Source organism: Solanum tuberosum, unplaced genomic scaffold, assembly GCF_000226075.1.
Source record: "Solanum tuberosum cultivar DM 1-3 516 R44 unplaced genomic scaffold, SolTub_3.0 scf00105, whole genome shotgun sequence".
Lineage (NCBI taxonomy): Eukaryota > Viridiplantae > Streptophyta > Magnoliopsida > Solanales > Solanaceae > Solanum > Solanum tuberosum.
In genome coordinates this window covers 1,107,033-1,122,863 of record NW_006239031.1, presented here as the reverse complement: position 1 = coordinate 1,122,863, position 15,831 = coordinate 1,107,033, and the positions used below count along the sequence as shown (strand labels likewise).

General features: G+C 35.7%; 1 protein-coding gene across 2 annotated transcripts in view; it reads left to right on the top strand.

Annotated features, from left to right (window-relative positions):
• LOC102605082 (UDP-glucose:glycoprotein glucosyltransferase) overlaps positions 1-15,831 on the top strand; it is a 27,781-nt gene that overhangs the window by 8,764 nt on the left and 3,186 nt on the right. The window contains exons 9-32 of one of the 2 annotated variants that reach the window (XM_006349309.2): positions 360-417; positions 1,066-1,218; positions 1,307-1,405; positions 1,537-1,701; positions 2,836-2,904; positions 3,766-3,848; positions 4,009-4,171; positions 5,213-5,347; positions 5,442-5,547; positions 5,636-5,730; positions 5,900-6,012; positions 6,122-6,332; positions 7,130-7,198; positions 7,404-7,549; positions 10,940-11,041; positions 12,394-12,541; positions 13,711-13,767; positions 13,875-14,005; positions 14,090-14,178; positions 14,368-14,720; positions 14,840-14,935; positions 15,044-15,102; positions 15,444-15,546; positions 15,650-15,808. In XM_006349309.2, the coding sequence (XP_006349371.1) occupies positions 360-417; positions 1,066-1,218; positions 1,307-1,405; positions 1,537-1,701; positions 2,836-2,904; positions 3,766-3,848; positions 4,009-4,171; positions 5,213-5,347; positions 5,442-5,547; positions 5,636-5,730; positions 5,900-6,012; positions 6,122-6,332; positions 7,130-7,198; positions 7,404-7,549; positions 10,940-11,041; positions 12,394-12,541; positions 13,711-13,767; positions 13,875-14,005; positions 14,090-14,178; positions 14,368-14,720; positions 14,840-14,935; positions 15,044-15,102; positions 15,444-15,546; positions 15,650-15,808 (2,962 nt within the window). Of the gene's footprint in view, positions 1-359; positions 418-1,065; positions 1,219-1,306; positions 1,406-1,536; positions 1,702-2,835; positions 2,905-3,765; positions 3,849-4,008; positions 4,172-5,212; positions 5,348-5,441; positions 5,548-5,635; positions 5,731-5,899; positions 6,013-6,121; positions 6,333-7,129; positions 7,199-7,403; positions 7,550-10,939; positions 11,042-12,393; positions 12,542-13,710; positions 13,768-13,874; positions 14,006-14,089; positions 14,179-14,367; positions 14,721-14,839; positions 14,936-15,037; positions 15,103-15,443; positions 15,547-15,649; positions 15,809-15,831 lie in introns of both variants that reach the window. The other variant, XM_006349308.2, reaches the window with a different exon arrangement.

Here is a 15,831-nt window from a genome sequence, read left to right as displayed (position 1 = left end):
ATAACCACTCCACTCCCAAACCGAACCCCCCCCCCCCCCCCTCAAATATCACCTAATTCATGTCCAGACGCCTACACTTAGAATTGAGGAGATGGGAGAGGATTCAGTTGAACCATCCTTTGTTAGTAATTGTATGTGCTTCAACAAAGGTTCTCTGAGTGTTTGGTTATATGGTTAAGATTGATAACTTTTTTGACTTGACAAAAAATGTTTTTCGTCGCTGATTCACTTTATAGTTTGCATCTGATTTTACTTGTCAAACTTTTCTTTATGATCACCAAGGTGCTTCACTGTGAGAAGCGGAGCTCACCCCTTTTCTTCTTGGTTGAGTTGAAGAACTTCTGAAATTTGTTTTCCAGGCTGGTTGACATGGTCCATCGGGAGTTATCATTAGCTGATCAATACTCTAAAATGAAGGTGCGAAGCTCTAGAACCTTCTCAAGGGCATGTCTGATACCGATGCCCTGGGTTTTGACATCTTTTTTGGTTATCTGAGATTCTTTTCTGATGCAACCAGTGAGTAATTACCTGATTTACCGGGGGTGGGGTGAATTCCCAGAATATGCTGCAGAAACATCTTGCTAAGGAAACTAAAATGCTTTATATGTTTAATAGAGTATATTCCGTCATTTAGAAGAGAAGTCTATAGTGCTTGAACCTTAACTATGGGTGAAGTTTAGCTCATTATTTCAATTACAAAAGCTAGCGACCTAGGATGGCCATTATATGAAGTTGCCTCAGCTTCTTTTCTCGTGGAGAGTATGCTCAGAATGTAGAACATTACTGGAACTTCCTAAGCAGTTGTGCATAAAAGTATATGATTGCAAGTTGTAGCAAATAGATCATTCAAACACGGGACTTAACATGTGAGATGAAGTTTCTTGGTGCTTTATTTTGCATACCCTAAAGTTTCGCTTGTCCTTTGCCTATAGGTTGTGCATTTCATCAATGCTTATGTCCTATCTTTATTATTTTTTATATCCCAAACATCTTTGGTGTTTTATTTCTTCATGGCTGTTTTGTTAAGCAAAAGCTCATGCAGTAATTGTTGCTTGAGAATTTCAGATTCCTGTCAGCACTGTGAGGAAGCTCCTTTCAGCACTGCCCCCTTCTGAGTCTAGTACATTCCGTGTTGATTTTCGCTCAGATCATGTTCATTATCTCAATAACTTGGAGGTGGATGAGATGTATAAACGTTGGCGGAGCAATTTAAACGAGGTACCTCGTTTTTTTGATCCTCGGATTGGGCTCTTTGTCCTCACTTCATAACTTTTATTTTCTAACTTTTTGCATCTTTTTGCTTTAGATCCTGATGCCAGTCTACCCTGGACAAATGCGTTACATCCGGAAGAACATCTTCCATGCAGTTTATGTTTTGGACCCTTCCTCCATTTGTGGGCTTGAGGTAAAGCTTATCATTTTGGGAACTTAAAAAATGTTTTTGTGCTCATTTGTTTTATAGTTGGTTATGTTTTGTTGTCATTCAATTGATAGTGATAAAAGAATATGGTTTAACAAGTTCTCTATAATTTGCAGACAATTGACGCAATTGTTTCAATGTTTGAGAATCATATTCCAATTAGATTTGGAGTGATATTATACTCTGCCAAATTAATTGAGGAGATCGAATCAAGTGGTGGTCAACTTTCCCTTTCTTATAAGGAGAAGGATAGTCCAAATCAGGAAGAACTCTCCAGTTTGGTAATTACTCAAATCTCGTTATAATAACAAGTATTGGTTGAATAAGATTATTTGGACCTTTAACTCGTTGCTTTTCATTCTTGGTATAAGCCAAGTGGCTCAATGTTCATAAGTAGAGTGGATTAGTTATGAAGAAAGGTGTTTCAGATCAACAGGTGTATAGTCAGGGTACATTTGCATAGATTTCTATGCCCTACATATGGCGCAGAAGTTCAATGGAAATGTTTTCCTGATTAATTACTAAGTATTGTATCTAGCCATGTAATAGTAATAGGGTCGCTCTAATTTTTCCATCTTCATACATTGCTGGCTGTTGCATAATTTTTTTTCTGCAACATACGTATATATGGTACTTGGTATATGAACTACTCCCTCCATTTCAAATAAGTGAATTGTTGAAGCATTTTTTATATTTCAAATTAACTTAATTGTTCAATAATAATTTTAGAATGTTTTTTCATTTTTACCCTTCATTTGGATTTCCTATGTGATGAGTACAAGAATCTATAATTGGTTTGAAGTGTTGGAGTAGTAATTATAAATAATGTTTAGTCATTCTAAAGAGTAATTTGGCAATAATTAAAAATGTCTTAATATTCTTTTCTTGAAGGGTGTACAATACTCCAACAATTCACTTATTTTGAAATGGAGGGAGTAATAATATTCTACTACTAGCTATGCTGATTGGTATCATGTAATTAAAAGCTCAAATAGCTTGCAACTTATATAAGTATTTAATTGGACCTTACTCAAGTCTCTAACAGCTTGGAGTATACATGCATGCATCTAGTTGTTTTTCTTTTTTTGATTGGTAAATAACAACGCATGCATCAAGACGCTGATATTGGTAAACTTAGCACCCTTATGCATGATTTTTGTCATAGAGGCAACTTGCTACAAAATGTGAGCTGTTGATGATATTATTACTTTCTTTTAGAACATGATTTGTCATAAGAACTCTTTTTACATGTAGCTGGTGTACTAAGATCTCATAAAATTTTCGTTACATATTGAAAAAAAGGGACTCTTTTCACTGTTTTTCTTTTGTTTCATTTACAGTTTTATTTCCCTTGAATTTTTAATTTTGTTCTTGATGCATATGAACTGATGAAAAACTGTATTGTTTTTTTGCAGATTATTCGTCTTTTCATCTACATCAAGGAAAACCGCGGAATTGCAACAGCTTTCCAGTTTCTGAGCAATGTATGATTTCAATACTTTCTATTCTGTATACTGCCTATTAATGAATATGTTAGCTTGCAGGGGATTCCATATGTGTACTTACCATGTTAGTATGTGAATAGCTTCTCCTGAAGGTTAACAAGTTGATGCATGAAGGAGTGTCTGATAAAAAACCCCAAAAGCAAAACACTTGTTTGCCTTTGAGGGGAGCCATTTTGTCTTAGCTGTAATTGCCTATTACTATCTTTTAATATGCAATTCTGCATGTTACCGGTCTCTTTGTGTTTCCAGAAGTAATCTTTTGGGTTTTGTGAACAAAAACTTGTATTTACTTGTCCAAGAACAAAGGAAACCTGATTTTAGTGTGCAACTTTTTTCATGACCTGCAATGTTGTATAGCTAGTTCCACTACTTGCCATGCCTCATAGGTATTTTTATTCTACTCAGTCATATTCTTCTTCTTTCCTCACCTCAATGCCTTTGCTAGTGTAGATGATTGGGTTTTCTTTGTTGTAGACATCCATATTTTCGGGTGGCTTCTCTACTTTTTACATACTTCTCATATATAATATGGAGCTTCCCCCACAACATCTATAGAGCATTGCTCCTCATAGGAAAATGCCTTTGCTAGTGTAAATTTTAGAACATTTATGTCTGGAGCATGTCTGATGAAGGGGAGTTATGGGCTAGCTCCTTTAGTTTTTCCTTTTGATGCTCTGTTCTTCTGGAAAAATGGTGGTGATTCATGTCAGGAGGTGTATGGTTTTCAAATTTAGAAAACTTTTTACTACTTCTACTTTGAGTTTTTCCTGTTGCTCCAGTAGTGTTTTTGGTGTAATATAAATATACACAGTTAAGTAACAGTTTCACCTAGAAATGTAGGTAAACAAATTGCGAATAGAGTCAGCTGCTGAAGATCCTCCTGAAGTACACCATGTTGAAGGTGCATTTGTGGAAACACTGCTGTAAGTCTACCATTTTCCAAGTGTCCAGTTCATTTTTCTGCTTGTTTTGTTGAGAGCTACATGCATTACAATGGCTTCTCGTTGCTAATTTTTTTAATTGATAGATTGTTCCTTTCTTAATTTGTGTTCCAAAACATTTACTGCTTGTGTCTTTTTGTAGACCTCAGGCTAAAACTCCTCCTCAAGAAACCTTGCTGAAACTGGAGAAGGAGCATACTTTCAAAGAACTCTCTGAGGAAAGCTCTCTGTTTGTGTTTAAGCTAGGTTTGGCTAAGAGACAATGTTGCCTCTTGTTCAATGGGCTTGTCCATGAGCCCACTGAGGTATAACCCTATTTATGATCACAGATTCAAATTATTGAAAACTTGGCTTTGTGTCTGACATTTTTAACTCTCTACTTATAGTTGTGCAACTAATTTTCCAGTTACATAAATGGTCTCAATAATTGCCACTTTTACCATTTTCTGAAGTTTGATTCACTGAGAAAGGTAAAAGAAAAATCTCCTAGACAAGTATGGCATTTAGTAAAAGGATAATGATTATGTTGGGTAATTTATTTAGGAAATTAGATTTGTTGTTTGGATGTCATGGTCTCATGAACTAGCCTTTTCTCCATGTGCTTTAGTTGCTCAAAGATAGATATGTTTCCTGTTAAAGTGTGTGACCATCTCATCTAAAAGCTTAAGCTGTAAGAGAGAGCACACTTTTTATTAGTTAATTATATTCTCAACACCCCCTCTCTCGTGGGGGATTGATTTTTTTCATGGGCCAAGCACATGAAAATTCTTTTTAATTTGGGTGGCGGTGAGATTCGATCCCAGGACCTCGGCCTGCTCTAATACCATGTTGAAGTGTGTGACCATCTCATCTAAAAGCTTAAGCTGTTAGAGAGAGCACACTTTTCATTAGTTAATTATATTCTCAACATTTCCAATAATATGGAGTTTGCCTTTGAGAAAGGTTTATAATTATATTCTCAGCATTTCCAATAATATGGAGTTTGCTTTTGAGAAAGGTTTATAATTATATTCTCAACATTTCCAATAATATGGAGTTTGCTTTTGAGAAAGGTTTATAATTATATTCTCAGCATTTCCAATAATATGGAGTTTGCTTTTGAGAAAGGTTTAGGGAAATAGAGTTTTTCCGTGGAGACCTGATATATATGAGATACTAATTGGTGACTCATGTAAATTTGTTTCTAATTTTATCTGTTACTAATTGATCTAAAAGCTGTATAAGCTATATCAAGCCGAAATATTCAATCTCCATATCAGTTGGTTATCTGTTTATTGAAGTTTATTTCTAGGTGGATGAGACTGTCCTGTAACATGATTTTATATACCTGGAACTTCTACTGGCAGGATGCTCTTATGAATGCAATGAATGATGAGCTTCCTAAAATACAAGAACACGTTTATTTTGGGCACATAAACTCTCATACAGACATCCTGGATAAGTTTCTATCAGAGAATGGTGTGCAGCGCTATAACCCACAGGTACAATTCTTTGTTTTCCCAAAATATGTTGCATTGTCTTTTGTGCTTAGTGCCTGAAATAACTGGGAACATTGTTGTCTCTTCGTTGACATAGATTATAGCTGAAGGGAAAGTCAAACCGAGATTTGTATCTCTCTCTGCTTTAATTCTAGCAGACAACTCATTTTTTAATGAAATCAGCTACTTACATTCTACAGAAAGTAAGCTATACTCGGCCTAACACTATTGTTTAATGTGAAACATGTTTGAGTATCTCTTTCATTTGTGTTGTCTTAATTTCTTTTCCAGCAATAGATGATTTGAAGCCCGTGACTCATCTTCTTGCTGTCAATATGGCATCAGAGAAAGGGATGAGATTGCTTCGTGAAGGAATACATTATCTGGTAGTTCTCCATCTCTCTCTCTCTATATATATATATATATGTGTGTGTGTGTGTGTGTGTGTTTGTGTGTTTGTGTGTGGTGTGTATTTACACACACACAGCATTCTTCATCATTTGTTATTTCTTAATATTCTTGGTTATCGGAATTAAGTATTTGGATTTTCTGCAGATGGCGGGAACCACAACTGGACGCTTGGGAGTGCTGTTTAACTCCATTCAGGATCCTCATTCACCAAGCATTCTTTTCATGACAGTTTTCCAAATCACAGCTTCATCATATAGGTCTGTACTTACTCTTTTGGATCTTTTCTTTGGGCACTTTTTTTTCCTAATGGCTTCATTAAACTGTACTTTTTTCTTTCTTCATCTTGCTTTGAATGATGACATGCAGTCACAAGAAAGGCACTCTGCAGTTCCTGGACCAAATTTGTTTGCTTTACCAACATGAATATATGCATGCATCTTCTGCGGGCACTGAAAACAGTGAGGCATTTATGGATAAGGTCTTTGAACTGGCTAATTCAAATGGATTGTCCTCAAAAGGACTCAAGTCTGCTCTCTCTGAACTTTCTGATGAGAAGTTGAAAATGCACTTGAAGAAGGTACCCGACTATTCCTGGCTTTAGTTAGTCTGTTCATCAACTCACCAAGGCTGTGTTAAATCAAGATCAACTCATCCATGGCCTTGAATTTTATATTTTGTCTAGCATCCAGTACATGGGAAACTGACCAATATATGGGAACTAATTCCATGGGTTAGAAGTTGCAAAATGCTTAGGATGCCATTTGGATCTGCTTTTTTTTTTTTTAATCTTAGCTATGCTCACTTGAAATTCTTTGGAACATTTCCTAATAATTGTGTGGACAACACAGTAGAATGCTCTCGACCTACTCTATGGGTTAGCTATCTCAATAAGTAACTCCTTCTATCAACCGGAGTGCTAAAGTATTTTACCTGTTAAGCAAACATTTATCATTAGACCCCAGTTTCTCAGATGAGAGAACAACACTACCTTTTCAATTTGTGAACTGTATGGTCAAAGCATTCAGAGAGACACCAATCATACCAATATGAAGTACTCCCTCTGTTGTAGTTTGACTTGATTCGAAGTTTAAGAAAGAAAGAAATACTTTTGAAGTTTGTGTTCCAAAATAAGTCAGAGATGTTTGTATAACTATAAATCATTTCATTAAGGGTAAAATACATATTTTAAAATTATATTGTTACTAAATATATAAATGTGTCATTCTTTTTGGGACTACCTACAAAGGAAGTGAGTCATATAAATTGGGACTGAGGGAGTAATAATTTTCTTTTTTGCTCTGCGGCTAAGGTAGTGATTAGATTCATGCTTGCTGAATAGCCTCTCCTTATCCTTCATTTTTAATACATTTACAGGTGGGGAAGTTTTTGTTTGGAGAAGTTGGCTTGGAGTATGGTGCCAATGCAGTTATTACAAATGGGAGAGTAAGTTTGATTTGTGTCCATTGCATTAGTTTGAAATGCGGAGTCTTATGGAATTTTTGTCCTCCAAGACTATTTTGATTTTTCAGATTCCATCGTCATGATCTTTGGAGTGTTGGTGTGCTTTGAGTAGACATTCTTTTTATCAATTTTTGATGAACGTTATATTGTTCTGTGTCAACTCAATGGTCTTTGACCACTTTGATAGGTGATTAGCCTGGCTGACAGCACAACATTCTTGAGCCATGATTTGCAACTTTTGGAGTCTCTGGAATTTAAGCAAAGAATAAAGCATATAGTGGAAATAATTGAAGAAGTAGAATGGGAGAACATTGACCCTGATACGCTAACAAGGTTTGTGCATTTGTGTTCTTCTATGTGTTCCCTTTATGCTTTCTGCCAATTGTGAACAACTGCTTATAAGGAAAATTTGGAAGTTGTTTCTTCAAGTTTGATACCCCTGTTTCCATCCTTAATATGCTTCTAATGTTTGCATATCTATACTATATGGAATCATAATGGAGCTACCAGATATGAGTAGTGTCTTAAAGTTTTGCAAACATCTTCTTAAAGCTGGGTTCCATAGAATTCAGATGATGGCCTCACAATCGATGACAGTTGAACACATAAATGGTGTCTTTTAAAGCTTTATGCCACTGTTAGATGACACATTCCTATGGCTGCTTTCTAGAAACTGGGCGTTCTTTAGTCAATTTTATACAAGGTGGGATATTGTAATTTCTATAGAGGTTTGACGTGGGACTTCCATAATGGAGGTCTCAAATTCAAATTCCCTTGCCTACGACAGCAGGGGTTGACCTTCTAGTCTGAGCTCGCTACATCAGACTTGCCTAGTGTAGTTCACCTCTCATGTGTGGTTTGCAAGCTATTGCGAAGGAGCAGGGTTTACGTTGTCCGCACCTAAAGGTAGCGGTTGCGGGTTCCCTTGTCATAAAAAATATAATTAATTTTATTTAAGTTTTGACCAACTTCCAGCATAAAATAAATATAGATCTTTGGTTTATGGACCTAGTTAGTATTCTAACTGTGAGAAATATAGGAAAAGAATATTATTGAATTGTTGTTGTGTCTACATTATTACATTGAGACCCTATTTATAGACCCTAGAATACAATTCTTTACCAAGTAGGATACTATTTAGTATTCCTATTTCTATTTCTATTCCTATTCCTATTCTAATAGAATTGTATAAACCTATTCCTATTCTAATAGGATTGTATAAATCTATTCCTATTCTAATAGGATTGTATAAATCTATTCCTATTCTAATAGGATTGTATAAATCTATTCCTATTCTAATAGGATTGTATAAATCTATTCCTATTCTAATAGGATTGTATAAATCTATTCCTATTCTAATAGGATTGTATAAATCTATTCCTATTCTAATAGGATTGTATAAATCTATTCCTATTCTAATAGGATTGTATAAATCTATTCCTATTCTAATAGGATTGTATAAATCTATTCCTATTCTAATAGGATTGTATAAATCTATTCCTATTCTAATAGGATTGTATAAATCTATTCCTATTCTAATAGGATTGTATAAATCTATTCCTATTCTAATAGGATTGTATAAATCTATTCCTATTCTAATAGGATTGTATAAATCTATTCCTATTCTAATAGGATTGTATAAATCTATTCCTATTCTAATAGGATTGTATAAATCTATTCCTATTCTAATAGGATTGTATAAATCTATTCCTATTCTAATAGGATTGTATAAATCTATTCCTATTCTAATAGGATTGTATAAACCTATTCTTATTCTAACACTCCCCCTCAAGCTAGTGCATACAATTCATGTAACCTAGCTTGTTACAAATGTAATTAACACGAGTTCCGATGAGAAGCTTGGTGAGATATCTGCAAGTTGATCACTCGACTTCACAAAATTGACAATCAATCTCAATGTGCTTGGTCTTCTCATGAAATACTAAATTTGATGCATAATGCTTATAAAACACAGAGTGATAAAATTACTGTGTTGAATTACCCAAACCAAACTTGCAAAGATTGTTTCAGACCATAGAGGGACTCACATAATCGACATACAAGGCTACTAAACTCCCCCTGTGCAACAAAGTGCTCAAAATCTAGTATAAAGTGTATGGATCACGTTGGAATCAATAGATGAGTCGATATTAAACAACAAAGTCACCAAAAAATTGGTCGGAACATGCTCATACGCCAGAGTATTAGATTTGATGGCTGAAAGTGGTCACAATCTAAGAAATAAAATTATATGGGTATGGTCGGAATGATGTCACGATCCAACTAGAAAATAGAAATTATTTAGGATAGTTCGAAGATGGAATGACCCCACTGAAAAAGAGAAATAATATGGATAGGATCGGAATGATGGCACGACCCTACTGAAAAAGAAAAATTATACAGGTATGGTTGGAATGATGGCACAACCCTACGCAAATCAGATTTGAGGAGTCATCGGAAAGACGAATGGAACTATGCAAATCAAATCTGAGGAGTCACTAAAGAGACGTGATGCTATGCAACTCAAAAATGAGAAAGTAGCTCGGTAAAATCCACGGTACTACACAAATTAAATATGAAAAGTAGTCCGGAGAGATGCACGGTGCTACGCAAATAAGATATGCAAAAAAAGGTAGTCATCGAAAGGATGGCAAGGTGCTACACAAATTAAATATGAAAAGTAGTCACCAAAAAAATGGCACGATGCTACGCAAACTAGATATGAAAAAGTAGTCAGCGAAAAGATCGCACGGTGCTACACAAATTAAATATGAAATAGTAGTCACCGGAATGATGGCACGGTGCTACACAAATTAATATGAAATAGTAGTCACCGGAATGATGGCACGGTGCTACACAAATTAAATATAGAAAAAGTAGTCACCGGAATGATGGCACGGTGGTACACAAATTAGATATAAGAAAGTAGTCACCGGAGTGATGGCACGGTGCTACACAAATTAGATATGAGAAAATAGTCACCAGGAAAGATACACGGTGACCCAACTTTTGCTAACATAGTCATTGGCCGGACGGGCGGCATATATGGATAATAGCCGCCCGCCGGCAGTGGAAGCTCTTTGATTGTTTACCAAGATCGTACAGGCTCTGATACAATGTGAGAAATATAGGAAAAGAATATTATTGAATTGTTGTTGTGTCTACATTATTACATTGAGACCCTATTTATAGACCCTAGAATACAATCCTTTACCAAGTAGGATGCTATTTAGTATTTCTATTTCTATTCCTATTCTTATTCTAATAGAATTGTATAAACCTATTCCTATTCTAACAATCTGGATTAGCTTAGCACACAAGTTTTAGGATAAATTATGAACTTAAATCACTAGCTTATATATTTTTTTCCAGTTCCATATTAAACAAGTATTGGAATGTAAATATAACATTTGACCTGAAGCCATGCATGATAATTACTTTCAACTTTTTAGAAAGGTTACTGTAGTTCATTTCTTCCCTAATTTCTTTTCTGTTTCTTTAGATCCATCTAGCTAGGTTTATATTTTTCCTTATGTTTTGATATATTGTTTAGTAATAAGCTAGAGTAGAGTTTCTTTACTTGATGTCTTTATCCATTCCAAACCAACAATTTCCAAGGGTCATCTTTACTTAAGAAGCTAATTGGTGCGTTTTTTTATTTCTTCAACGTTAAGTTCTCCTTACTATTTTCTTCATTGTGCTAATTTTTTTGTGATAATGTAGTAAATTCATCAGTGACATTATCATGTCTGTCTCATCTTCGATTGCTATGAGGGATCGAAATTCCGAAGGTGCTCGCTTTGAACTTCTGTCTGCGAAATACAGGTAACACATGTCAAATTCACCATTTTGTGAATACAATTTTTATTGATGTGGATTTTACTTTCAACATAGGGTAAAGTTGACTTATTTCAAATAGTTCTGGGATATTTTTGGCCATTTTTTCTTATCAAAATAATCAGGAATCTCATCTTAGTGAAGTTTTTCTTGTTACAGGTTACTCCAATTTCTTATATAAAGAGACTTCTTGTCTGTAGTTAATTCTATATTCAATAAGCATTTCCTTTGCCGCTTGTTCTCTTTTCACATTACTCTTTTATGGAAAAATTAAAGATAATAATTTTTAAAGTTAAAAATAATCTATCTATAACATATGGATATAAAATACACTAGTTGCTAAAATATAAATTGTTGAACAAAAATGTGTAATGTTTTATGCAAACAAACATTTTATTCAAGTTATTTTCAAATGCTTAAGAAGTAGTATAAGAAATGAAATGTTCTAAAGCACATGGGAGGAACTACCAAAGGCATTTGAGATATTTGCTTTTAGAGTCTCCTCACCATTGCAAGTGCTGCGATGAGTCCCAACTTCCCCTTTAAAGCATTGAATTACAATAACATATGACTTTGGTAGCATCTTTTCATTGTGGTGGTCCACCCTGCATGTTTCTTGCAATTTAAAATCATAGGAAGCAAGAAGGTTGGTTAAAGTTTTTAAGTAGGGACTGGAAGAAATGGAAACACTGGGCAGAAAGATACTCCTCAGCTTAATTTTGTAAAACTAGGATATATTCTTCATACACACGTGAGTGCTATATTTAAGAAAGAGATGCTGCTGGGTAGTAAGATTATTCTTTTATGTCACCAGTCATCTTTCCTACCTTTAAATATGTTGCTGCTTTGGGAAAATACCTCTCTCTGTTCAAGTAGGCATGTTATAAATAGTTCTATCTTCTCACTAACCCAAGATGCAGCACCTCACTGTCGTGCGGCGATATTATCTTTCTTCCTTGTTCTAACTTGTGGTATCAAGACCAGATTCTAGTTTCTTTACTTTTCTCTCGTCTTTGGGGTCTGAGAAGGACGCAGCTGGGTTCTCGTTGTTTACTCTTGCCTAAGGTTGAGCTTTCTTAAGGATTTTAAAATATCTGAACTTAGAGAGTACATAAAATTGTGAAATGTGGTCGAAGTTCAGTCATGGTGTGAACATGCATCTGTGTGTCAAACAAAAATTTTCTCATGTAAATAAGTCATGGACTTCATGTTGACTCCTTTTCCCTGAAAACACGAAGAACACTCTATTAGAAGTTGCACAATTTTGGTTTATATGAATTCTTTTTGGTTTTGAGATTTCCATTTTATTAAATCAATGTTCTTAATGTGTTTTCTTGCAGTGCTGTTGTTTTGGAAAATGAAAATTCCAGCATTCATATTGATGCTGTCATTGACCCCTTGAGCTCATCTGGTCAAAAGTTGTCTTCTCTTCTTCGGCTTGTGTCAAAGTCCATTCGGCCAAGCATGAGGCTTGTACTCAACCCCATGGTGAGTTGATTTCCTTGAGTAGTATATGACAACCATTGAAAATGGTCACTACTTTATTTAGAACTCTGCACTTTCCCATGATTTCTACTGGCAGTGGAACTGCCTCTGTACTGTGTTCTACAGTTTATCACTTAAGGGGAGTCCTGGGCTAGGAGCTGGTTTGGGCAATCACGGGACCTTACTTATTCGGGGGAGGGGGGGGGGGACTTGATTCTGAAATGGGATGATTGATAGAATCGATATTTCATAGTAGGACTAATGGGATTTTAGGGTCTGAACACAGGTTAGTCCTTGGGCTTGGTCACTTGAAAGATGCATGGCATCAGAGAAGAAGGAAAATTAGCCAACATCAGTGCAATGTTTTATAATCACATGTAGGGCACTAGATTAGAACAAATGATACGCTTTAAGCTCGACAACATAATGATGGTTAAAGGGAACATTTCAGCAAGAATTTACTTTTCATTATTAGTTGAGGTGCGTGCTAGCTGATGTAAATCTCTCATTTATTCATCAATGAAGGGAGCGAAAGACAGAGAGTCTAAACTGTTCCATATATCATCCACGTATTTGGTGAATGTCCATGCAGAGGTTAGAAAGGGAAGGAAGTCGGATAGTTGCTCCTTGCTAGTGTTTGAGAAGAAGAAACCCAGTTTTGAAGCTACTGAAACTCATAAGCAGTTAAAGTTCGAATTGTGAGAGATGGCTGAATTGAAAGTTCAGGGCAAGGTCTATGTACGTCCTACCCTCCCCCGACCTCACTTGTGGGATTGCACTGGGTATGTTGTTGTCGTTGTTGGCTGAATTAGAAGATGGTCTTTCAAAAAAAAAATATATGTTCCTTTTTGTAATTAGGATCCTCCAAATATGAAATGTTAGTACTCTGGCTATCTTGCTCTTGACAGTCAGAAATGAATGCTGAGAGTTGCTCATTTAGCGGGGGTAAATGAGCAATCAAAAGTTTGGTTTTATCTTGAATAATTTGCATTTTGTCTCCAAAATACTTCCATGTCCTAAGGTATGTTGCCTCTATATTAATCAAATGAAACATCTACGATGTTTGCATGTCTTGAGATATGTTGCCTCTGTTGTATCGTAAAGATCTCAACGTAATGGCTTTGTCGATAAACCTCAGGCTTAGGAAGTTTTCATTATCATTTTTCTTGCAGAGCTCACTGGTTGATCTTCCATTGAAGAACTACTACAGATATGTTATACCAACACTGGTATGTCAGAACAACTTGTCTTTGCAAGTCCTTCAGTCATAATTTTTTTGATGAATTAGTCCTTCAGACATATTGTTCTCCCCGTCTCATTTATGCTAATTTTACAGGATGACTTTAGTAGTACAGATTACACCATTTATGGTCCCAAAGCGTTTTTTGCTAATATGCCACCTTCTAAGACGCTGACTATGAATCTAGATGTTCCTGAGCCATGGCTTGTTGAGCCTGTAGTTGCTGTGTAAGTATTTCAAAAGATTATGGAACTTATACTAATGGCATATTTCACAGGCTACTTAGTGATGATATCTGCCTAAACTTGCAGCCATGACCTAGATAATATGTTGCTTGAAAACCTAGGAGAGACTAGGACACTACAAGCAGTGTATGAACTTGAAGCACTAGTCCTAACAGGTACTTCGTTCTCCTCTATTTGATGTAATCACTTTTGTAACCTGAGATATTGGCGAAAGAAGAATAATGGGATGGACTGCAGATGAGCTAATTCCCTAATTGTAACCCCAGATATTGGCTAAAGAAGAACAATGCCATAGTTCCTCTGCAAATGAGTTAATTGTTCTAGTTTCTAAACTATTTGATCAGGTCATTGCTCTGAGAAGGATCATGAGCCTCCTAGAGGCCTTCAGCTAATCCTAGGCACTAAAAGTACACCTCACTTGGTTGACACACTTGTCATGGCCAATTTGGGTTATTGGCAAATGAAAGCGTTTCCTGGAGTTTGGTACCTGCAGCTTGCTCCTGGTCGAAGCTCAGAGCTTTATGCTTTGAAAGACGATGGTGATGGTGGTCAGGAGACAACTTTGTCAAAACGGATTATTATAGATGATTTGCGTGGTAAACTTGTTCACATGGAAGTGGTTAAGAAAAAAGGCAAGGAACATGAGAAACTGTTGGTTTCGGCTGATGATGATAGCCATTCACAAGAGAAGAAAAAGGTGATGATTCCCCTTTATTATTTTGTAAAACATTTCCCTTTACAGAAAAGAACTTATTATGGATCAGTAATTCTGAAATAATTAATAAGCTGTAGGAATTCTAATTTTCTTGTTCGCAGGGTAACCAGAACAGTTGGAATTCTAATATACTTAAATGGGCTTCTGGATTTATTGGTGGCAGTGACCAATCAAAGAAGAGTAAAAACACTCCAGTGGTAATTCCTCAAGTTCCACTCATCAAATATAGTAATCATACACATGAAGTTATGTAGAGAAAGTGATGGTGTTGGTTAAACGATTTCTTTTCCTTGTCGAAGGAGCAGGTAACCGGTGGTCGTCATGGGAAGACGATTAACATATTCTCTGTTGCTTCTGGACACTTGTGAGTTTTCTGATTTGGATTCATCTTTTTCTTTTACCCTGCATTTTGATGCTCCTTAGGTGGTCTCTTCGAATGCTTTACTTTTGTCATTTCTAACAAGAAAAAGAACCCAAGAAAGAAACTAAGTCTTTTTGCCATGTTAGTTTATTCTCATATATTTTTCACTTCTAATGTTATATGGCATACCTACTTTCCTGATAATTTATGGACAGTTGTATAGTTTTGGTCAGACTTATATTTTACTTATCCAAGAAGTTTAGGTCAGACTTTAATATGATCTCCCTAATTTTCTGCTTCTATTGTAGTTTCAGCGTCTAACAGCTTTAAGATGTACATTGCAGATATGAACGCTTCCTAAAAATTATGATACTAAGTGTTCTGAAGAATACTCGACGGCCAGTGAAGTTCTGGTTCATAAAAAACTATCTGTCTCCTCAGTTCAAGGTTTGCTAACTTAACTTGCATTCTTCACCTTAATTCTTTTTAGCAGCTTGTTTCAATCTTTAAATTTTACACGTTGAACTAATGAGGTACTTTGTTCTTTTAGGATGTAATCCCGCATATGGCTCGAGAATATGGTTTTGAATATGAATTAATTACCTACAAATGGCCTACATGGTTGCACAAACAAAAGGAGAAGCAAAGAATCATTTGGGCATATAAAATTCTGTTTCTTGATGTCATTTTCCCCCTGGCGCTGGAGAAGGTATTCATCCCCCCCCCCCCTCC